General features: G+C 38.0%; 1 protein-coding gene across 1 annotated transcript in view; it reads right to left on the bottom strand.

The window, feature by feature from the left end:
- Positions 1-409: 409 nt before the first annotated feature.
- TRPM6 (transient receptor potential cation channel subfamily M member 6) overlaps positions 410-24,703 on the bottom strand; it is a 29,617-nt gene continuing 5,323 nt past the window's right edge. Inside the window, exons 6-20 of the mRNA XM_029965439.1 lie at positions 22,907-23,047; positions 21,446-21,532; positions 20,832-21,112; positions 19,550-19,778; positions 18,803-18,958; positions 15,921-16,055; positions 14,712-14,840; positions 12,417-12,668; positions 11,311-11,485; positions 9,592-9,706; positions 7,619-7,818; positions 5,098-5,230; positions 2,286-3,430; positions 1,539-1,573; positions 410-544 (exon numbers count right to left, since the gene is read on the bottom strand). Coding sequence (XP_029821299.1) covers positions 410-544; positions 1,539-1,573; positions 2,286-3,430; positions 5,098-5,230; positions 7,619-7,818; positions 9,592-9,706; positions 11,311-11,485; positions 12,417-12,668; positions 14,712-14,840; positions 15,921-16,055; positions 18,803-18,958; positions 19,550-19,778; positions 20,832-21,112; positions 21,446-21,532; positions 22,907-23,047 — 3,348 coding nt within the window. The remainder of the gene's footprint in view (positions 545-1,538; positions 1,574-2,285; positions 3,431-5,097; positions 5,231-7,618; positions 7,819-9,591; positions 9,707-11,310; positions 11,486-12,416; positions 12,669-14,711; positions 14,841-15,920; positions 16,056-18,802; positions 18,959-19,549; positions 19,779-20,831; positions 21,113-21,445; positions 21,533-22,906; positions 23,048-24,703) is intronic.

Here is a 24,703-nt window from a genome sequence, read left to right as displayed (position 1 = left end):
TAGGGGATCTGCCAGAAAATATAGTATCACAGCACTGCCATTGAGTGTAAATGTCCTGGAAAATCATGAGTTTATTTTTGCAACTATCCAGGATGCCACTTTAAAAGATACTTCAGGAGAGGAGACAAAGACACCACCCTCCTTCTTCCCACTTATTCCCGAGATCAGCACTCTATTGTCTTCCATGCAAGAGAGGCAGTGCTCCCAGAAAGATTCAACTGACCTTCCATCCAAACTATATCTCTCTTCAATGATGCAGCAAACAACCAAGCCATGTGTGCTTGCAACCAAAGTCTAGTTTTGTGGAAATTATGCCATGAGGTGAAAATGGTGGATGACACTTGAATTCGTGATTTATATTTACTGCCTCTTTTTAAAAACTGTTCTGAAATTCACTGTTTGCAAAATGTCACATACTTAGCTGACTGAAATTAGACACGGTGAGCCAATTCTTGCTGTGTTTCTCTTGCTCATCCCAGACATTGATCTCTGCAGGCTCTGAGATCACTTGAGTGTTCTGGGGACAATCATCCACTCTAATCACCTGGCAATACAGCGACAAAACAATACTCAATTTACAGGATAACTAGCATCTCTGCAGTTCCTCTGATAGCCTATGGTGTGGCCTTTCAGAGCATCACTGAAATGCCAATGATGAACATACTACCAACCAAGAAACAGGTTTTCCAGTTTTTTGTTACAAGTTGCAGAAGACATGTTGTATTTGTCTAGTAAATACAACTCATGAAAGATCTCACACTATTTAAACATATTTGAACTTCAAGACCTAATACATTCAGAGGTATTTGATCTCAAAGTTTGAGTATTTGCTGACCTGAGCATCTTCTGTAAACAAAACAGTCTTCAGCATTCATCTCATTAAACAGTGATAACTCTTTTTAGTTGACAAAGACACTAGGAATTTCTTTATAAATCTATAAATAGATTTTTATATATGAACACACAGATACAGTTACAAAAAGTTGCCCCATACATATGACACAATCAATACGGTTTCTGCAACATGCAAAGTATTTGCCATCAAAAAAGACTGTGGGACTCTTGTAGGCAGGAGATAACCTTATGAGGCCTAGCTTCCTTGTTTACAGTTGTATACCACCTGGATATGGCCCCTTCTTCAGTCTATCCTAGATCCTATGGAGCCTCCTCAAGTTCTCCTGACAACTGAAGTGCAAGGACTGATTTATTCTTGTGTAAAATCCATATCACTCCAGTACACTATCTAGCAAAGTCCCTGAGCATCAACAAGTTCAAAAGGGAAATCCCACACATTTCAAATAAAAGGAAAACTGAAGCAAAGCTAGACACACACATGAGATACCCCAGTTCGTGTGCAGCATTTTAAATGTATACATTTTCAATTAAATCACACTGCAAAACTGCTCTTAATGAATGAAAAAGAGTTTTGAGATATGTGATTCTCTTGCATCTGCCCATACCGGCACCTGAAGGAGTTTTTGATTCCTCTTTCCTCTCCCAGGCTTTCTGTCTCTGTTTTGCTGTTTTGCTTTTGTTGCCTCACTGTGATGTAGCTCACTGGATCGTAAAGACTCTGCAGAAAAGAGCCAAAAAACCACCTTTAAGTTAGAGAGCTTCATTTACTAAGGTAAGACTGAGAATTGGCAGATCTCTAAGGCAAGCTGAGAAAGACTTGTGACATCCAAAGTTAATACTCATGCAGTTCAGTGCACAGTTGTGCACCATCACAAGATATAAAACAAGAAGTGTTATCCATCATCTCACATTAATCATAATTAGAACAAGAATTTGCTGTACTTTAGTTCTTGGTAAGCAAACTTCGTGGTGGGCAGGGAGGGATTTAAACTCACTACAAAAGTGTATACCTCTTCATTCTCCATGCGCCCATCTGACCTACGATAATGCTAATGTATCTCTATGGGATCGTGGAATTTATTTTGGGTCCTGCAACTCTTGCATTGGATCCCCATGACAAAGAGACTTCCCCAGAGTGAGCACAATCCTTCTGTTACTCCATTTGTGTAACCACAGACAAAGAGAGCTCATGAGAAGGGGAGAATCAGGGTGGATGACACATAGGTGTATCACAGCTTGGGTACAAGGCACACTTCAGAAATTCCCAACAACTGCCAGACCCACAACAAAGAAAGTGAAAGAGTAACTCTGGAACCTCTGCTACTACCATCAACTGCAGCTAATATCTTATCAGTGCAAATGAAAGATTTTTATAAGGTCTAGGACTCTCCAGTAAAAGATACTGTACAGGTGTAATGTTTTATAATTACCGCCTATAGCCTTGCAGGTTTTCCCTGATCTCTCTTTCTTAGGGGACTGTAAGCTCTTGCTTCTGCAGAAACTCCAGTCCCTCTGGAATGGGCTGATCCAGAAGGAGGTGCTTTGTTTCAGCATGTTCTGAGAGATGCTGCTGCTGCTGTGATGTGACCAGTCAGAGTTGTAGGAGAAGGACTTTGATTCTATTAACTGGACATGCCTGAGAGGACTGCTCTTGCAATTATTGTCCCTGTCACAGGAGGAATGTATGTACATGGCTTTCTTCTTTGAATCTGAGATGAAAACGCCTTTTTCATCACCTTCAGAGAAACCCCAGTTCACATAACCACCTTCAGTTTCTTCCCCATCATCACAGGGGGATGCTGCACTCTTTTCAATATCCAGCGGTGGCTGGAGACCCAGAGGATGATCAGACTCTACAGCATTAGTCTTTTCTGATGGCAAATGAATAGCAAAGTCTTTCTGGCTCCAATGATAATCTTCTGTCTCTTTTCCAATGAGGCTGACACTGGGCAAATTTTGCTGCACCACAGTGCTACTTTGCAGGTCATCTCTGACCACTTCATCCTTGTACTTGGCAGGAGTGCTCAAAAAGGAGAAATTTAAGGTGACATCCTCAGACAAAGACCCTCCCTGATGGTCAGGGGGCACCAGCAAAAACTGTCCATACCTAAGGGTTGACTTAGTCTCAGAGGATACTCCTGAAGTGGGTGTGTCACCTTCTATCTCTACTTTTCGAGAGCTGTCTTCTATTACCTTGTTACTCTGAGACCTCCGTACATGGTCTTTGCACTCTGATGGACCAGGACTCCTTACCACGCTCCGTAAGAGGGAGGGTGGCATGCTGTAGTAGTGGTATTTCTTGTCGTACAAACACTTCAGGCTGCTCAAGGTCTCAGAACAGAGTGCATTGCTCCAGCTATGTGGCAGCTTCCTACACGTTTGATGTTTTGTGTCAGCCAGCAAGGCTTCTTCCACCTGCAAGGTGTCTACAGCAGAAAGGACTTTCAGGATGTCCACTGTCAAGGCAGATAAGTCTTGCAAGTGTCCTAGTTGGCTGTCCAGGGAGAGTAAAGACTCCTTGATAAAAAATACCTTCTTATGCACCTCTTTAAGCTGTAGAAACATCTCCTCCACTCTAAGTAGAAAAACAAAATATAATTAAAATACCAAAACACAGATCTTTACATCCTTTTGCAAGATGATGAAGGAAGCCATTAACACATTTCAAAAAGTCAGTGTTTCAAGCAGGCGCTTTTTTTTTTTTTTTTAATAGTGACTTTCATTTTTGTCAAATATCTATACTTGACAAAACCCAGCCAACAGACAGTGTTTCCTAAGGAAACAGACTTTTTGCTCAAAAAGTATCTATTTTAAAAACCCTTGTTTTCCTACTAACAGCCATTCATTGCCATTGAACTACTAAACCATGGACAGCAGGCAGCTATTGCTGCCAGTGTAAAATGCTATAAAGGATATTTCTTGTCAGCTAGTCATCCTGTATTTCTACATTTCTTGTGCAAGCATGAGGACAAGACTTACACAGACCTACATGTATTTTTCAGTCTTGCATTTCTCAAATGCTAGAGACTTCTGGGAAAGAGGTCTTCCCAAGAACCTGTCTGGCCTCTGGAAGCGGATTCTCTGCATCTTATGGCATCAGTTACCTTTAGGTAAAATGCAACTTCCTAAAAAGCAAAGCCTATTTTTTTATCATCTTCAAAACTCCAGTAAAAAGTGCAAGAACTTCTTGGCCTGGAATTATATCATTTTAACCAAATAATTATTCTCTGGTGCTTTACCACTAAGCCAATGATAAACTAGCTGCAGGCAATATGCAGTAGTCATTTCTTCCACTTATCACAGAGTAACTAAAAGATATAGTATTAACTAATTGCTGAATAAAATCAAAGATCAGTATTCCAGAACATTTTTTTCATCTAAATTAATTTCTTGCATGAATGTTATGTAATCCTATGAAGTGTATTCACTTCTGCACTCAGAAAAAAATCCCTTTCCAATTCTATATTTATCCAGTAAATGAAATCTTCTTGTTGTAATCAATTCTGTAGCTTTTGAACAAAGCTGTTTATTTAATTTCTTTTACAGGTGATGCTTATACTGCTTCTGTTTTGTTTTAACCTGCAGAAAGTAAGATTATAAACAGGCAAAGATTAAGAGTCTATCTTTCTCTAGGCAAAACAAATTTGTTAGGTGAGATGAGTGTTGGCATTCACTAAGACTTTTTAAAATTTTCCTTTTTTTTAACTCTTCCCCTTAAATTTAGTGGCAGATTTGCCATTGATTTCAATAGAATGCTAAATTAGGCCAATACTGAGAATTTTGAAGCCCTACTGACAGCTGTGTATTAGCATTTTGCAAACCAAGACACTATATTGAAAATAATGCTAAAATGGTTTTATGGTTATTTCTGTAAACAGCAATTATACTCAATCACAAGCAATGTTCTCACAGCATTATTACACTGCTAACCTTTTAAACAAACACATATATTATATGATGTTCTCTGGCATGTTTTTGTACTGCTAACTGGTCTGCAAAAGTGAAACTTAGCAACACCTAACTGTACCCCTTTAACCACCTACACACATCTGGGGATGCAGTTCTGCCAGCAAGGCTTCCCAGACAGACCTGACATGCACCTCAAACAGATATATTTCCATCAAATTAGCAAGGTCTATGCATGTTCACAGTGCCCATAATCTGTTTCAAAAGCATTAGCTTATCAAAGTCTTTTTATATGACAAATTTATACAAAGAACACAAATCTTCAGCAAAACACACCTTTCTGTGGTCAGATGGATCCTTTCACTGTCACTGGAATTCTGGCTTTCGTTCTTTTCATGAAAATATTTTTCCACACACTGTTGCTCAAAGTCATGAAGTTTCTTTAACTCCTCATCACTCAGGTAGAGCTCTGAACAAAGGAGGTAGGAATCAGTATGAAACATGCTGATAATTACAATTCTTTATGAACATCCATGAGAAAAAAAATAAAAAGCCTGTCAGAACTTGTTTACACTCCTTTCCTTGAAAAGAAAGAATCAGGCCTAACTCTGTGAATTTGGGCTTATGCATAAAGACCCTACATGCCAAATAGAGGAAATTATGTTTTTTATCTTTCCTTAGACAGGGAACATAACCATACTGACAGAAATTCCAGAGCACTTCCCTTTAAAGCCTCAAAAGCACACACTCGAATGGCTGCACACAAAGATGTATTTTCTCACAAACTTTTTCCTTTATTTTGTTATGCATGTGTCACTTACAAGATGTAGATATACATATAAAGGCTTACAAAAATGTCACTCTAATGTGGTCAAGGCATTCACTTCAGGTTAGTCACCTATAATTGCAGTCCTTCCAGGTATTCAAAGCTGCAAAACTTTTTTCCCAACTAAATGCTTAACATGTGCATATGTATAAAACATTAAGGCATTCTTAATTAACATTCATATGTATAAAACATTAAGATCTTCTCTCCATCCCCTTCCTCCCCAAGATTCCTAGAGGAGGAAGAAAACACTCAGAAGTTTACAATTTGGGCTGTTCAGGATGCTATTCTTCTAGCACACCAAGATTTCTGAGAGAACAGATTAATTACAAAACACTACGAAGAAATGCATATGGTGGAAAGCTGTTTCTCTGATTCAAACTCCACATTTTCCAAGCTCCTCTTTTCTTTCTTTATTTTAGGTACCAGAGTCCTCACTGTACTTGATAAGGGGATATCTCCATCAGGTAACAAGGCAGTGTTTGTCACAAGCATGTAAAAAAAAGCTGCAACACACAGCTCAGCAGCCAAAACCCCAGCAGTGTTCTGGGGTTCCCCCTTTCACTCCCAATGGGACTTGATCACCTTTGAGGCTCTTTTCCCCCATAACCTACCTGTGTTCTTTCCTCCAACATTTTACTCTGTATATTGGTATTTTCACTGATTTTCCACAGGGTGGCACTGGATCCTCATTGCGAAAACCAGTTAATTATAACCACACCAAAATTAAAGTAGAAGAAACTTACCAAGCAATGCACAGGTATACAGAAAAGGGGCACAGAGGCATACAAACGGGAAAAAATTCTCCTTCTGAGAGAAGCGTAAGCAAGTCATGAGCCCTCTTCTATCCAAGGACTTTTAGATGTGTTAAGCAGGGTTTTAGTTCTCCTTTAGCCTGATGCACCTTACAAGACACTCTCTATGCTACATCAGTGATTTATGCTATTCGTGCATATAAAATAATCAGTGGCACTTCAAGGTGCCTACTTCGTTTCTAGTGTATCCAGTCATGATGGAGAAGGTGAGCCTGAGAGCAGCAGTAAAACAGCTTAGCGTTGATTATTTAAGCCTGGTTTTGAACCCTGTAACTACCTGCAAGCATGCCAGATCTCTTCAGGGATTCATTGTTTAGCAGAGCAAATCCTAAGTAAAGCATAACTCAGGCAGGATCCTCCCCACATCTCTTATTAGGTTCCAAGGGTGTATGTTGCATCAAAAAGGATGAGGCTGTATAATATTATACACCAGTGTTCCCCAATGTTTTTGTAGAAAAGGTTATAGCCACCAGCCTCTGCTCCTCCCCATTTCTCTGCCTCACCCCAACCACCAAGCCCCACTACTGAGTATTCATTCCCATCCCAAGAGCTTGTGGTCCCGTCCCCTCAACAGCTAGAGCTACTCCTGGCAGAGCTGGCAACAGTGAGACAGGGAACTGACATCACCTTGAAGAGGCATTAGGAAGGACGCTGGGATGAAGACATCCAGGTTGGGAAGGTGTAGTGATAAGCCAGTGTACAAAGGAAAGGGAAACAGTGAGAAGGTGGGAATCCTCTATGCTCTCTCTCTGCATCTGCCACCACTTGATCTCCTTTGTCCTTGAGTTCTGTACCTTCTTTCTCCAGGTAATGAAAAAGGAATTGTTGGTCTTTTCATGACAAACATATAGAAATTTATACCCTCACTACTGTTTAATTTCTTTAAAAATAAGGCTATTAATTCCTACAGAATAAATTGCTGTCACTTTATTTCAGCTGTGTGTCACTTTATTTCAGAGCTGTGAGGTATCTTGACTGATGCACAGTATGTAGCACAGCAAAGCATTCCCCTAGTCACTTAGTCATTTTTTCCTTCAAGAATTCTCAGGGAGTCAAGTTAAATTCAGTTTTCAAAATTAAAACAGCCCTCTACCCAGAGAACATATTTTTTCTTTTTTTTCTTTTTTTTTTTTTTCTTTTAAAGGAACTCAACTTCAAGGTGATGGGAGGCTGACAAACAATTGTCACCAGCTTTTTCTTTTGGTTCCCAGCTTACTTAGTCCAACATCGCCTTCCTCTTGATCCAGCTCATTTGGGGGCTGATGGCGGAAGATGCGATTTATAAGAAGTCCGATGTGGCTCAGCAAGATGAATGGTGGAGGCAGCCATGGTTTCTCATGGTAGGTCATAATGTAGCGGTACCGGTTGTACTTCCAGAGCTTGTTCGATATGGATTTCAAATCAAAATAAACATTACTGAGAAGAGAGTGACAGAGGGAGGGGGAAGGAGGGAAAACACTGTGAGGAGTACTGCCAATATAGCACAAGACGCTTGTGAACAGATCTAATCTGACACTGAAGAAAAGCGCCATTCCTCCAGTGAGGTAAATCTGCTTAGCAACTTTCATTTAACAAAACAGCAACATGTGTCAGCAGCTAGTGCACTGAGAATGAGTGCATCAAAGCTGCCTAACAGATTTGGAGATCTAGTGCACTGAGAATGAAGTGTATCCAAGCTGCCTAACAGATTTGGAGATTCGATTCCCATTCACATTAATGGAACTTGGACAGAAGATATCCCTGAAGTGGCTTTGAAATCTCAGCCATACTATTTAAACTTTAATGCACAGCCTAACTGAAAATTCAACACTGTCTACCTCTTTGGACTGGATTAAAAGTAGGTACCAGGCTAAGGGAAGACTGTTAACAAAACGGTTCTGTGCACTCCCCCTAAACAAAATACTGCAACTACATGAGCTATTCTTCTGCAGGATACTCACTGGAGCTCTGATATTATTAAACACAACTGCGGTTGCACAGAATAATTTTCCATATCTACTATCATAGACCCAAGCACAGGAAAGCAACGTTGTGGTTTCTGGCACTGTAATTTCATTTGAACTGTCATACTACACACACAGCGTATAGTCACAAAAACATCAGCTTTGCTTCTGAGAGCATAATTAAATATATTGCTCATACCCATTTTTCGTCCCATTTCTGGAACAATCAAATCACTACGCAAAAGATTTATCATATCATCATTGCTGAAGGTTTAATTCCAGAAATAATTCAAACTGCAATTTCACAGCTGTGTAATATAAAATAATAGACTGATTCCTTGCCAAAATTTCAGGAAAGGGATTTTTAATTGGAAGTGGGAATAGAATGATTTTTGATAGTTCATTTTTCTTGAATATTAATCACTACATTTATTCATTTAAATTTTGTTTTAACCTACAGCTGACTTTTTCTTCCTCAGAAATGTTAGAACTCTAGGAAAAAATTATTAACTACTTGGGTTAGGCTGCTCTTTTCTTATACATTACAGAGCTTGATCCACTACTAGAGGCTCCCTGTTAAAACTTTAAAGGTTAAAATGACTATAAAGACAGTGATTAATTACCATAGAATTACTATGAATTACTATAGAATTAGTATGAAGACCCTTCCTACTCAGGGATTAGTAATGACAGCAGACATTAAAAGGCAGTTTGTTAAAAAAACTACAGTTAGATTTCAGTCTAGAACATAAGAGATTGCATTAAACCACAGGAAATTTCAAATTATTTGCTAAAGAAAGAGTATACTCCTACAGTCATTATTCTCTTCCCTTGAACACCTCCACTGATCTGCCAGCTTAAAACTTGGGCTACCCTATGATGAATGTTATATGGGTTCTCAGCACAACACATACAACAACTTTCAGGAACAAAATAAAATTACTTCAGAGCTGAATTAATGTTACCTTTTTTGCCAGCTGGAGTTGTCTGCTTTCACAGAGTCAGACGCTTGTTAAATGGCAAAACAGTTTAGGTGTCTTCTCACTATCCCTTTCCTTGCACTGTCTTGTTACCACCATTCTTTTTTTATTCACCTTACCCCCATGGAAGACATGGTGGTACAACACCCATTTATGGTAACAACGACCATTAACATGCCCTTGCTGCGGCATTTTTGGTGAAAGGCTTTTGAGAAGCGTTGGCAGAAGCATTAGTTGCTTTTGCAGCAATATACCAAGGTACCTACTTAAAGAAAGCAATAAGCAAGTTGACCATGATGATGTATTGCACAAAGAGGTAGACAGCTTGGAGGAACGGTGTGAGGAAGGAGCCAGGAGGACAGTCTTCATTGTTTTCACAAACTGGAAATTAAGGACATACAGAGCATAGTTAGCATGGAAATCAGAGCAGAGCACAGCAATGGCCTGTGCTTCTCATTTGTCCCAGCAAGAAACAGAATAGTCCTCATTAATTTCACAGATATAGATCACTAAACTTCCAACTAAAAGGTCAACCTTCACCTAAAGGAAAACTGCAACCTCTTTATGCTACTACAATCCCACAGTTATTTACCCTCGCAGTTCAGAAGCTGCAGACACCACTTCATACATATCAGTTCTTATTCCAGTCACTCCAATTTTTTGTTAAGGGGAAAAACCGATGCAGCCGAAATGCATTTGAGAGATGGCACACACTCAAGCAAACTGAAATCCAAATCTTTGATCCTTAAAGCAAGTGGCAAAGCTTTCACAGACTCCACTGTGGAAAAGATAGAGCTCAAAGGCTGCTTTATCAGTACTGGAGTGATATTCATTTAGAGCTTCACACACAAAATCACATTGACTCATATGCAAAAAGATACATAAGGCTATGTATATTTGCGGGATGAAGCAACAAATGACAGAAATTAAGGGATCTCTTTTAATGTTTTTAAAATATCAAAACAAATATTTTTTAGTCCTTTTAATGTCTAATCAAATTTCAGACCTTTGAGGAAATTTTAACACACATTTATAAAGCAGCAGCTCTAAATTCAGGACACATTCTGAGCAAAAAAGTCACTAAGGAAATCATAGCTTTATTTGGGAAGTGTCAAATTTCTAAAGGTTTAGCATTACTAAGTGATTAAGTGGATTAAACTGTGAAACTGAACAGTGTGCTTTCATTAAAAGAATTTTGACTTATATAACCAAAATATATAGTCATCATGTGACTGTTCAAGCAGTAATAATGGATGCAATATTCTAAATTATTTTAATGAATTGGGTCTGTGCTGAACTATGTAACTTAAATATATGTATCTATTTCCATACCTACTTGTCGATTTTAGGGATTGTTTTACTTGTACCCATCACACAGTAGCATGAGAGTGCCTTCCATCGGTAATGCTGAAACACCTCCTGGAGTGCCTGGTTCTTCTGTCTTGCTAAGACAAGTTCAAAGCCATAACCAAGATACATTGTTTTTCCTATTTACATTGATTGGTTCTATTTTTCCTATGTTCACCTGGTTTACCTGCTTAAGAATGATGCCAGGTAACTTATTTCTCCCTTTTTTTCCCCCACCTTAATTTTTTTCTTTTTTAAGGCAATTTTGTAGTCTTTTCTTCAAGAGATCAGCAGCTTTGTATTCACCTGATTAGAAAATCATTTCAGTGCCAGATCCCCCGAGCATGAAGTAGCTAAATATTACTTCCTATGTGCTTTGCTCTGAGATTTGCAATATACTTAATTTTAAGCACTGAATTTGAAGGGTTTAGAGCTTAACCTTTATTTTTAAGAAAGAAACTAATATTCTCAACATTATTCATGTAGTATTACTCATTAAGGACATATATATGCTGGAATCAGAATTGTTTGAGAAAGAACAGACTCAACAGGTAGTCAAAACTCTAGTAGCCCAAAGTAGGTGTGTTTCTGCATGTATTATATTTAAGCTGTTGAACTGTATTATGAAAATTACCTACCATCTATTTCTCCAGCATAGACCTCACCAAACATCATCCAGTAGGGCTGAAATACAATATCTCGTGCCAGAGTCCAAGAAGGAGGCTCCTCTGGTGAAAGAATTGCCTTTCGTGACACCCCAAAACTCAACAGAACTATGGCCATCATAATCACAATATAGAACATGTTTGCTGTCTGGAAGACATGTTTGTGTGAAAGAATTAGTTGTGTTAATTATATGTGAAAGAGACATACATTATAGGGAAATCTGCTTCTACAAATCAGAGTATAAAACAGGGGTAATAATCTAATATGTTGGAGAAAATAAAATATTTTATTTCTATGACCTGGACTACATGAACATTTTGTAGAGGTTAAAATCCTCCTGGACCAAAAAAGCCACAAGTCCTACTTGCTTCCTATGTCCCTCTTAGATCTTAAGCAAGATTTGAAAAATGCAGAGATCTTATGATGATGATTTTTCTCAGTGGTGTTTCTTTCAAACTGAGAGGAAAGAACACCAGTGAAAACTATTTTGCCTTCTAAAACTGAATTGGAATTACCATGCAAGAAAAAATGTAAAAGTATTAAGAAGGTAGATTTCAATAATGAAGTGAAATTACAGTGGGAATTTGCACATGTCCCTCAAGACTAGGCAGCAGTTCAGCAACAGTTCTTATACTAAAAGAGAAAAAAAATTAACTTCGATCTCTGATAAAATGGGATACAATTATTTTAATCAAGAAGTAAAATAATAATGAAACAGTTTCCAATAACTAGGGGAACAATCTATACTACTGAGCCCATCTGCAAGAGGCAGTGGCTTTTCTTCCATAATCAAGCTGGATAAGAAAATTAATTCAAATGCAACCCTTTTCTAAGGAATGACGTAAAAATGGCTTCTTTTGAATAAATTAGCATAATTAATAAGTTAAAGAAAAATTAAATCTGATTATGGTCAACTCACAAACAGAAGAAGTCACTGTATTTTCAGGTAATACATTCACTATGAATTATTAGGTGACCTCTCCTTTGACCATCACTCTTTTCTGTCACTTCTCAGCTTTACATATTACTGAATAGATGCCTTAACCACAAAAATACTGCTCCAAAGCACAGTACTTACCATTTTCCCAATCATTGTCAGGTATGGGCCAGCATGCTGGTTCACAGCAAAAAGATCAAGGAGCCGAGTATACCAAAATATAATATCCAAGCAGTAAAGTAGCCTCCCTGCAGTTTGAACAGGGGGGTTGGACCAGCGCAAACCAAAACCAATCATAAACAGGATGATAGCTATAGAATCAGTAAAATTCCAGTATTCATAAATCCACACCTTCACTTTTTGGCAGAATTTTCCAGGTTCTGAGATAAATACCTGAGTAGAATGTGGAAAAAGTCCACAATTAAAATCACAGATACATTATTTAAACTCTTCTGTCTGAACTATTTTACAATATTTGGGAATGTATCATTTCCCCCCCTGCCCCTATCCCTTTTCTTTATTTCTGCTTTAGACCCATTAACTGCATATTGCCATTCACCATCAACGGAGGTTTGTACTTAATATATAGCATCATATTGCTCAAGTATGCCAAATAACTCTTCCTAAGGAAAAATGGATTCCAAACCTGAATCCATTCACTAAAGGGCACATACCTCAGCAGAAGAGAGCAACCAGTATAGAATTGTTACTCATAGGTATCATTACAAATTAACAGACATTTTCTAAAAGGATAGTTATGACCTGCAGTGGCCTTTTCATAAACCCCTAAGTCATGGAAACTACCAGCCTAACCTTGCTGATGGGAAAATAACTAATGCCTTTTACTTCAGACCAAAAACATAAAGAAAGATCCTTGTATTCCACCAAGGACACCTTAAAAAAAAGGAGTGCTGGCAACTAGCAAGGTAAAGAGTGAAATGTTCACTCCTTGAACTGTGAGATGCCCCAAAGGGATTTTAAGCTTCATTGAGCAAATGTGTGAAGTGGAATCTCTGGGAGGTCATAAATAAAACCTTTGCACATTGCCGCAAGTGAGGTCTATTATGCAGTGTGTAAGGTCACACTGATAAGTACCAAGTAAAGGAGAGATTTTGAAATGTTATGCCCCAATCTTGCAAGAACTTATGCATACAAACACATTAATGTAAACAAGTGATCTGGACTAACTCACATGACTAAGTAGTTGCAGGATCAGGGCCTAAGGCTTTAACAATTAGTTGATACAATCTAGAGAAACAGAGGTTTGCAGTTATATATAACAAGGCCTCAGCAGTTAAAAGCTGCATGTGTAAGACAAAGTGTCCTACAAAGTCTTTGCCAACAGAACAGAACTAGAACATGGATAAAGAAAATCAAGTAGAAGACATCAATTTCAAAGTGTGCAGTGAATGATAATGCTAGAAAGAAGAGCTGATGTTTCCACTGTCCCACCATCAAGATGATGCAAGAGTCCAACAGAGATTTTCAAATTTCAACATTTTTCTCATTTAGGGAATCCTGGTGATTTTTTCAATCTTATCTCATGCAGAGACAGAACTTGCAAGTTTATCCAAGCTTCTATATACTTCCAGCATTTGTGCCACCCCATGAAATCTTTCACCTCAATACTGCTGTCACAGTCTTCTGAGTGATTTGCACTAACATCAACTTCACTCAGAACTGTGGTTGATTTTTTGCTATTTATTCCTCTGGAAGTACAGCATTTCAAATATCATATAAAAGATAATTCACATTACTATTGTTTACTATGTGCTAATTTTACAGTGAAGGTAAGTTGGCTCAGATACAATAAATTGGGAAATACATAAGTCCATTTGTCCCCAAACTCAGGTTTGAAGAGCAAGTTGTGTCCAGAAGTTTGGGTCTAATCAACGGCAAATAATTGCAATCGATTTTGATTGGAATATCTGTGCTCAATGTATCCAGCATTAAAAGTGGATGGTGGTTTTTTTCCAAGTTCATTTATAGAAGGTCAGTTAGTCTTGAGGGAGAGCCCTAGATTTTGCTACAAATAATACTCACTAATTCATAACAATGTCCACACTCAGGTTTAATATCTAATATAAATATCTAAATATCTTCATTATTAGAAATCTAATGGTCCACTCAAAAAAATTAAGAGACATGTGACTACATCAAGACTCCAAATCTCAATTCAGCAGAGTCACTCTCAAGTGACCTGCACATTACCACCAGCTCCACACAGAAAAGAAGGACAAAATTTAAGATGCATTTTCAAGGCCAAAGCACTGGTCTTCAAATAAAAGTCTTCTAATAAATTAATTCCCTGTGTAATTTTTTCCTCTGCTAAATTCTATACAAAAATAATGCAGGATTTGGCATTCTTCAGATTATGGTATTCTCTGGGTTATGATATATCCTCTACAGATGAGAAGAGTGAATGGAAAAGCTTACCTCTCTGACTTTTTCAATAGCAGTGGTGAAAATATAAATGATAACAAGCCATTCTTGCACACTTGGTCTTGGTCCCATCTTCACCAACACAGTATAAGTAAAGAGCATGAGGAATGCCATGTATGACATCTACAAAAGACAAGCTATATAATCCATATGCACAAAAATCTCCAACAAATTTCTGCAAACACAGTGATAGGTGATTAACCTGAATATATGTATTCAAACTACTAGGGCACTGTCAAATGTTTGAACGCAAAATCTTTATTCTAGTTCTCCAAAGTTTTGTTTTATTTTGTTTTGTTTCTATGGGAATGTCCTTAAACACCATTTGGAAATTGCTACTATAGCGCTGAAAAAATAGGTAGGAGCAGAAAATAAACTATTGCAGCACACGTTCACCTCATACATGAGACAGACTATTTCAACTTGGATGTTGGACAGAATGGTCTCCAGAGGTCCCTCCCAACCCTAACTATTCTGTGATTCTGTTCTGTGGTCTGCACACTATTTCTTGAACATAAAGGCAGTCCTATGCTTTTATCCCAACCTTCTACAGGAGGTAACAATTCTTAAAGTTATATAAATCACTGCTGGTTAATCAGTGCCTTCCAAAACCCAGGAAGAACAATATGAGGTGGAAAACATGCTGTAAATGTATCTGACATAAGGGATTAACAATCTATAAAGCAGTTAAGCACAGCCCGTTAAAGGAGTAAACGTTTATGCACATGGTGGTCTGACCCAACGGGCAGCCTGATCTTAAACATCCTGAGCTCTACTGACACATGGTTACTTAAACTGATTTAATAAATGCATATTTTTCTGTAGCAAATGATCTCCTATAGATTAATATTCACTCTTTCGGAAACAGTTCCCAAAGAAAGGGACATAAATATCTGTGAGATACTAAAGGTATTTAAGGCCAGCTTCAAATCTGTCTCTACATGTACAATTGACCACTGTAAAAACCTGTGCTTGAGCTTTTCTTTAGTTCCTTATAATTGTTTTTCTGTTGTCTTTCTTTTTGTTTGTTTTAATGCAGTTAGATGACTTTAGCAGAAAATCTTTCCACTTAATTGCCAGAGAAATATTCAAATATCATCCCATCTACACCTACCAGTGACTGCAAAGTAAAAGCAGAATTAAGTGGCATTTGAAGGATCAAAGGAAGGATTTGTCAATCCAAGTTCTAGCATGATCACTAACCGTGTGAAACCAGAACTTGACAATTGGTGCGTTGTAGAACTCATAGATTTTTCTAGTGCCAGGTAGGTCTCCTTGTCCACCATCTACTTGGCTTTCACCAGACTTCTGAGCAAGCTTTTCCACATCGTAATCCTTCTTTAAAAGAAAACAGCATTTTAAAAGTAAGAAACAACAGTCTATGATTGCAAAGGCAGTGTCGTTTCAGAGGGAAAACAGACACAAATTTCTAAACTTTGCTCTGGTCTAAACCATTACTGTAGTTTGCTTTATTCTGGTTACAACCATCTCATTTGCAATAATTACCATGCACACTTTCCCACTAGAAATACTAATTTAGAGTTTGCTCTTATGACTACAGACAGTGGACCTCGTGTCAGCAGACCTGAGTCCACTCCTATTTCTGCCACACATTTCCTTAAGTCTCTAAGCATCACGTAATCACTCTGTGTCTCACTTTCCACATCTGTAAAATGTATATAAATAACAACTTCCATTCAACATAACTGTGTTAGCTAGAACTCCACTAACACTTGTGATTACATTCTGAAAAAAGAACATCACATTTCTGCTGATATATACAGTTGCACAGAAAATGTCAAGACAGTGAAATTCTAAATACGGAATCTAATTGTTATTTTTGCTGTACTTTACATCTGATTAGAAGATAAGGTTGTAATAAGTACTCTCTAACGAAGATCTGCCTATGCAATATAAAGATAATTCCTTTATTTTCTTCAGTAAAATAAAAACAAACTGACACTCAAGAAAGTAAACATACTTCATTTTGTATCCACAATTTGCCTGAGTACACCTCTGAAAGTTCAAATATCTGATTGCTGCTGAAGCCTAAAACAAGCTGCAGACATAGCAGGGGGCAACTGACAAAACCAGAAGGTGCTTAAAGAAGTTTTCAGTGGTGAAGGAGGGAGGCCCGAGGGATGCACACACACATTGCTCAATTTGTTAGAGAACAGTGCTAACAACGACAAGTTTACTCGTTCGAACTATGGGCAAGGCTGAGGGAACCAAACTAACTTGTTCAGTTTTGTTTCAATGCTGGTCAATTGTCTTGGCTAATAACAGTTCTAAAACTTATTGCTACTAGATATCTACAGTATAGAACTTCTTATGTAATGTATTTATCCCTATTACACAAAGTTTCCTTGAGTCATCAGGGCAAGGGGGGACGGATTTTTTTCATCACATTAAACTTGAAAAAGGGCTAAACCACAGAATTTGATATACAGAATCATCTCAATATGTTAATATCAGATCTTCCTAGGTGAAGGAAGAATACATCTCATGAAAGAGTGTGATTTCCAGCTGCAGCTGGTCATTGGAATTGTGAAAGATGCTCTATAGTACACTGTTGAAATTGTATATTTTTCTATATTATTTCCTATAAGATTATTTAAGAAAAATCATTAGCTCAGACTTGTGCTTTAAACAATTCTCTAATAGATAAAATCAAAAGTAAGCTTATTGCTAGTGTAGGAAGGGAGCAGCCCTATCTGAGGCAGATCAAAAAAAGTACTTATACACATTTCTCTGCAGCCTTCTGCCAGACTGCAGGGGTAATCCTACTGCAAATAATTACAATTGGCCTGTCCTCTGTATCATAGCTGTTACCTAACCCTATAAAAACAATTTTTGAATCATGTTAGACAAAAACCACAGGAGACAATGGCTTTGAGCATTTTTCTGCATCACAGAAAAAAAATGTGGCAAAAATAAGTCTACACAAAGTCCTCAAAGACAATGTCTTCTTTTATTGTACACAAATTGAAAGTTAATTGAGAAGGTCCCAAGCAATCTACAATATTTGTCTGATGTAAGGTAAGCAGAGAACAAAAAGTTGCCTGACAGCTCTCACTTAGCAATCATGTTTTCATGGGTTAGCACCTCGTCAATTCTCCATGTCTGTCCATGTCTAGCTCAGACTGAAAATTTTTGGAAATTCTCAGCTCAAAGAATGTGTGGTAGAGAATGAGAAAGGGCATTAACAGAAATCTTGGAGAATTCTTGAAGATCTCAAAAGGCAAAGACATCACCTCACTTATGCTGGAGACTCCTCACCAACAAGCCTAAGAAGGACTTTTGTACAACCACCTGTCTCTGCAGTGTGTTTTGGCACTTGGTTCAGATGACAAAACCCAAAGCACAGCGCTTCCCTTTAAATAGCTTTAAGATGCTTTAAACAGCATCTTTGCTAGGCTCAAGGAATGCAGAAGACACCCTGTTTTTCATCAAGTAAGACAGGTGCTAGACCTCTGGAAGGGCTACAATGTAATTCAGGAAACAAAACTACAAGGAGAGAGTAAGAGGGAAGGATGGTCAGGGAGAAGGGGAGAGGCTGAGGCTGAGATGCAGAGCATTGGACACTGGTCAGGCAGAATGGGAAGGAGGAGTGAGTTGGAAAGGATGGGACCTGGACTGTCACAGTTCTGCTGTTTCCCTGCCCACCTGGGCAACCTGAATTGAGTTTTATAGCTGTGATTTTGCGTATGACATGAAATCTTTCTTAGACTATTTGGTATACAAGATTACATTGGTACACAAGATTACATAGGTATTTATCTGCAGCTTGAATAGACTTTGTGCCCTAAAAGACCTGCAACTGACAGATAAGTATAATCGCAATATACTTGTGTGAGGTTGGGAAGGACTTTCTCATTATGACCAGTATAGAAGTGACATCCAGGACAGATGAAGCAACTCGCCCAAGTTCACATCAGTCCGTATCCAAACCAGGGATCTAATGACTACATCATGAGAACTGGGTTCCAGCACTTCCAGCTGATGACCATCTTTTCCCTCCTTAGAATTATACTGTGGTAAACAAACAAACTCTGACACTCAAATTATAATCACCACAGACTAACCAGAGACAAAGTATCTTTAGAGCTGATTGGGCTCTGATCCCCATGATACCACGTGAACTGGTGGAAGTCTTGAGATTGAGGAACATGAGACATTTCTGCCTTGCTTTTAAACTCTAGCATCAAGATGGCAGGAGGGAGGAGAATACTCATAATGACCTAAAAGAGAAACACAAGATTCAGGAAATTATTTCAGCAGAAATTAATTGCTCAATAGACCTGAAGCCACAGTCAGCCAGCACAAACCCAGCACAATTCCACTGGCCTGGGAGGAAGCCACCGGTGCTGGGAATCTCTGTATCACACTCTGACAGCCTCTGAAGGAGTTTATTGTTCTTTTCTGTTTTGTGGCTTTCAAGAGTGCCATGGTATCTGGGGATGCTTACAATACCTCTTCCTATGTTGAGAGCATTACTCCCATCAGCAGCTCTGCCAGGGAATGAGCAATGTGCAGAAGCAAGAGCAGGTAAGGGGGGACTGAAGGGTGCTGAGAGAATGGGAACATAATAGGAATAGGAAAATAAATCCCCTCTCCTAATGTCATCCCATAGGTGCTTTTGCAAAGAAATAAACCAGAAGCAAGTACCGTTTCCCCTCCCTGCCTTTCTTTCGTTTTCCATATGTGCACATTCCAACACGTGCTTAAGCACAACTGTCTGAAGCTGCATTAGCCATGTTCATAACCAACAAAACAAGCATAAAGCATCTAAAGAGCTTCTAAATGCTCAGAAAAAGCTAGAGTTGCGTTACCTTAAACCAGGAGTTCTTCCGCATCTTCAAGCGTCCCATCCACATATCAGTCAGCAGCATCTGTGTGCAGGTATGGGATATGAAAGGCCGCAGGCCTACAGAAACCGCTAGTTTTAAACAAGTTGAGTTGCTCCAGTTTTTCAGTTCATAGGTCAGCAATTTCATGGCCATCTGCTCATTTTGTTTGAATGCTTTGTCCAGCACATCTAAGGCAAGCTGCCCAAATTCCCTAAAGCAGAAAACAATTAACAGTCAATATAACAGGGATCTATCCAAACTCAGAATCATTGCTGCAGAGAGGTTGTTTGTGAATACTCTCGTAACTAAAGTTCAACTAGAAATCTGAGTAAGCATGCCTTCTCCCATTTTTCTCATTGCTTTAACAATATAACTAGTGAAAAGCATTTTAGGGAGTAAACTTAACCATTTATTCCTAATCACAAGGTTTAGAGTCATCCTGTTTTCTATTTTTTTATTTGTTTTGTTCTTAAGCTCTCTCAGTGATCAAAATGAACCCTACGAAATTCTGTGTATATCCTTCAACAGACTCATCACCACTGTGGGCAAGCACTGCAGGCAGTTGCAAAAGTCTCTTCTATTAGACAGGCTTTAAAACATCTCTGTAGGCAACACTCTCCAAGGAAACTACAATTCCTTCAAATTAAGCTTTGGAGCTGCATACAAAAGAAGGCAGTACATTTTTATTGTACTCAAATTTTAGGCATGAAGTCTACAAAGCACAAGATATATTACTAACTAAAATATATTACTACTAAGAAAAACTATCAGAAAACACCAACTGAAAATTGCAAACCTGAAGAAAATTCTTTTTCTACTTTCCTTTTATTCACTCAATTATTTCAGGATACATTTTTGATTTAGTCTTACACAGAGCAGGATTTTAGCACTGATTTTAGTTCGTTCATTACTACTTGTTACAGACTTGAAAAGTCCAACACCTGTCTGCCATATGGCTTCTTAACAAATTGAACTGTAAGGGAAATTTCAGCCTTTCACTTGACCATTTAGCAGACAGAGAGCCATCCATTACTCACTTATAATTTAATTTTCAAAAAAGCATCTAGGGAATATACAAATAGCTTTTCTTTAACTCTCAACCAGAGTGCACACCAATACATAGATACATTATATAATATTGATAATTTGTTTTATACTCCATAGTCCATGGGATCACTAACCCTATAAATTCTTAGTGGATTAGGAAAATATCTAACCATTCCAAGCACTGCAGAACTTTATTAACTGAAGGGACAACTCATACTTTGAATACTTCTTCAGTTCTTCTGAAGTATCATCCACCATGTTGCTCTGTTTAGCTTCACGTGCCATTGCCCTGTAGAGTTTACAAGCTACAACAGCCTTGACCATGGCTTCCTCTCCGTGCTTCCAGAAGAACATTGCCATCTTCTGTCTTTTCATCAATACTGCCCAAACCAGGAGGTCATTATAGGGGTAGATAAAGCCAGTTGACTCATAATTCTCTGCATAGTTTATATCCTCTTTTAATTTCTTCTTATACTTATGGAAAGCACTGGATCTTTCCTGTAAATTTGTTAAAAAAAAAAAAAGAAAGAAAATCCCAACAAATGATTGAGATTCAGATTCATAAGAATAAACTGCACACAAATCTGAATTGCAAGTATTTGATATTGCAAACAATTGCAATTGTTTGATAGCTATATATATTTAAGTCATAAACCACAAGCTAGGATCATGTTCAGATTACCAATGCTAAGAAGCTGGTAATACTACTGAAGGAAAAATACTCCTTGCTCAGTATCCACGCCTTTAATAGCTTCCTTTTCCAGAGTGTTGGGTATTCTCCAAACCCTGTGACTCCAAGATCCCCAAGTCTAAAGTAAGCAATTATATTACCTTGTATTTGTAAGGCTGTGCTGTTCTGAAGAACTGAGAATGCAAAGTACTTTCAGTAGATCCCATTCCACTATTCATCCTATTACTCTGATGAAAGGAATGAGACAGGCTCTGAGAAAAGCTGGAGAGTACTCTCTAGATCCAAAGGCATACCACAAAACACAAGGAAAGAAATGCAAATTAGATATGATTTTGTGCCTGTAGATATATGCTTGTACTTTCTGACTGCAATACTACATGTGGAAAACTGATGTTATTCAAAAACTAGTGAGTCAGTAATCACCATAACTACCAGTGGAGCTTATACAATAAAGGAAAAAATAGCCTGTTTCACATCTTAGTTATAAAAACATATGTTTTTCTGAAACTCTGAATTCAAAATATTGATTTTCCAAATAGCATCCATCAGTTAAAACAACAACAGGGTTTGTACCAGACTAGAATAATCCAACTGGAAGCTCTTCTGAGTGCCAACCTTTTTTATATAGTGCCATAAGTCCTTTGGAAAACAGAATTCTATGAATTTTTTGCTGCTTGTTTCCTTTGAACATCTAGCATCCCTATAAATTTTGTTCAGTGTTGACACAGAGGGAAGAATGTTACGAGCTGAATCACTAATGCTCTTTCCTGTAGTACTCAGTTATATGATTATAAAGTTTCATCCATTCCTGTTAAGGTTATATTTCATCAGCAAACAGTGAAAAGTGTTACAATGGCTCATATATCTTTTTTTAAGCATTGTATTAAACTAGTGACATACAGGAAACTTTTTCTCTGTTTCTGTTCACTACAAGTAACAGTTTTCATTATTTCTTCTCATTTTCCCTGATCCTCCTGAGATTCTTCTCTTAGTCATGAAAGCAGTTCATGGGGATGATAGGGTTTTGTTGTTTGTTTTTTAACATGTGGAACTACTTCAATCAAAGTCCAGTTCTACTATAAAAACTGGGTAGAATTTTTATGCAGTGATGTTGGCAATGATATTCAGCTAATTTATTGAGAAGTTTAGGCTCCTTTTAAATTACTGGTTTTGGAAAGTCAACAGGGAAAATGATGACACACCCTAAGTCTAGTTCAAGGCATGTGGAATTCACTATTTCTGTGATGTGGTTCAAGTTGCAAGAACAGAAACATGCAACTGCTTCAGAAAAGGGAAAACGATGGTTGGTACAGTCTTCTTGATCTTTATTAATGGATGACAGACAAAGAACACAACCCAACTACTGGACACAAAGGTAAATTTACTAAATTAATAGTTAATTTAACAATTGGTACTCTTGGGGACTTGTCTATTTTATTTGCAACCTCCCCACAGCTGGCAAAGAGATTCATAAAACAGACAAGTCTGGCATACCTTTAACTGATGCTCTTCAGGTAAACCACAATGACAACCTGAGCTATTTTCAGGTGGCTATTTTGGTTTTTCTTGAAGACCAGTGGTAGTAATTTTGAAGAAATTACCTTATGTTTTCTGTAGAGATCATTGTAGTGAATTCGGAAATGCTTCCTTGTGTAGCTGCTCCGATAAGCTTCACCAAGGAGGTACTCTATTACCAGTCCAATATCAATCAGTGATATCTTGTAATCCAAAGGAAGGGTATTCTGAAACACCAAATGTCACAAACTTTTCATGATGCTATTACATACCACAGTCAGCCATGTCAGAGCCCTACTAAGAGGTAGTCTGGAAAAATGTGCAACTGAGAGCTCCTGCTCTCGGGAAACTGTATACATTCATTAGGAATATGGGACTCCCTTGGAAAGAGAACACAGGTACATCCCATTTTCAGGCTGAAAAATGTGATGTTTACAGTTGACTGCACACACGTTGCATAGGGACATATAATGCATGATCCCAAGACCGGCTTCATTCAACTGTGAGGGTAGTCGTTCTTCAGGACAATCACAAACACTGGAGAGACAGACAAAAATCTTCTCCTCATAACAAGAGAAAACTAGCATGGGGTGATTTGTTCATTAAGCTCATTCATTAATTAAAAATCAAGAAGTAGCTGAAGCATGTATTTAATGATGCAGACAGTTCCCGGAGACTGGAAATGCCTTGTAGAGGCTCAAGACTGTCTCTTGTCAACTAGGACAAAAACTGTATGTGCATTACCTCTACCTTCTGAATCTCGCACTACTTCTGCTTAAAGTACCTTCACTGTTCTTCCCACACCCTTTAGTTTGTGACAAATTCTCTGAAGAACAGATTATTTTCCACACAGATGTGAAAATTATTGGTAAAACCTTAAAGCGCAAGTCTTTAAAGTGAAAAATGGGCCTGTACATAAATAGGATCTGAGACATTATGTATTTCTAGCAGTACATGCCTTTCAGACTGTGAAAAGTCTTTCTTCTGGACTGAGGTTTTTTTCAATAGACTTCAATAGTCAGCTAAGGCCACCCAGCCTTGAGTAGCAGAAGGCTTCAACATGTTGAACACTCTGGGGCAAAAGCACATCTCACAGAATGGAGCTTGTCAGCTCTGTTGTTGAGAGTTAGTTAGGCAAATATTTCTGACTACCTATACTTGTAGATACTTCTCTGTACTAAGCCTCACATTTTATGATATCCAAGCAGACTGCAATGTATCTCCATTCAAATGAAGCAGAATCAAAGGTGGTGACCCTAATGGAGAAAATATTCTGAAATCCATGATCACATCACTCTGGTGACTGTCCCACCTACTGTGTCACCATAGTAGACTGCAACTGCATGACCCATTAACAGAACACTTACACATATTAACAGAAGCTCCAGTGAGAAAGGGTTTACAGTATTTAGTCCTGAGTGCAGATCCCAAGTAAGTTTAGCTTACACAATGGCATAGGAAGTTTTGATATTGTGCAGATAATTTTTACATAAATTCCATTAACATATATTAAGTGCCAAAAGTTTTTCTTCAGATCACACGCTGAGTTTTCCCAAAGTGTCCTGAGATACATACAGGGCATGGATTTTAGGAGAGGGGTCATATCAATTACTTCAGTATCAGTGAGGGAGACAGATTTTTCAGCTTGGATAAGTTAGATGTTTTTTCAACACTGAGCTCTTCCAGATCTTTCACATAAATCAGACCTTGAATATGTTCATCAATAAGGGAAAATACACAGAACAGTTTGTTATGGAGATCAGAATACCATACATCTATCTAAAGAACCATAAATGAGATTGACATGAATAATAAAATCACACCACAAATACAACAGAACTCTGCAAAGATTAGGATTTTATCTTAGCATTCATACCCTGGAA

The sequence above is a fragment of the Manacus vitellinus genome, unplaced genomic scaffold (assembly GCF_001715985.3).
Source record: "Manacus vitellinus isolate BGI_N305 unplaced genomic scaffold, ASM171598v3 scaffold_9_pilon, whole genome shotgun sequence".
NCBI classification, from domain to species: Eukaryota; Metazoa; Chordata; class Aves; order Passeriformes; family Pipridae; genus Manacus; species Manacus vitellinus.
The sequence above is the reverse complement of the archived record's forward strand: the minus strand, read 5'-3'. Positions and strand labels throughout refer to the sequence as shown.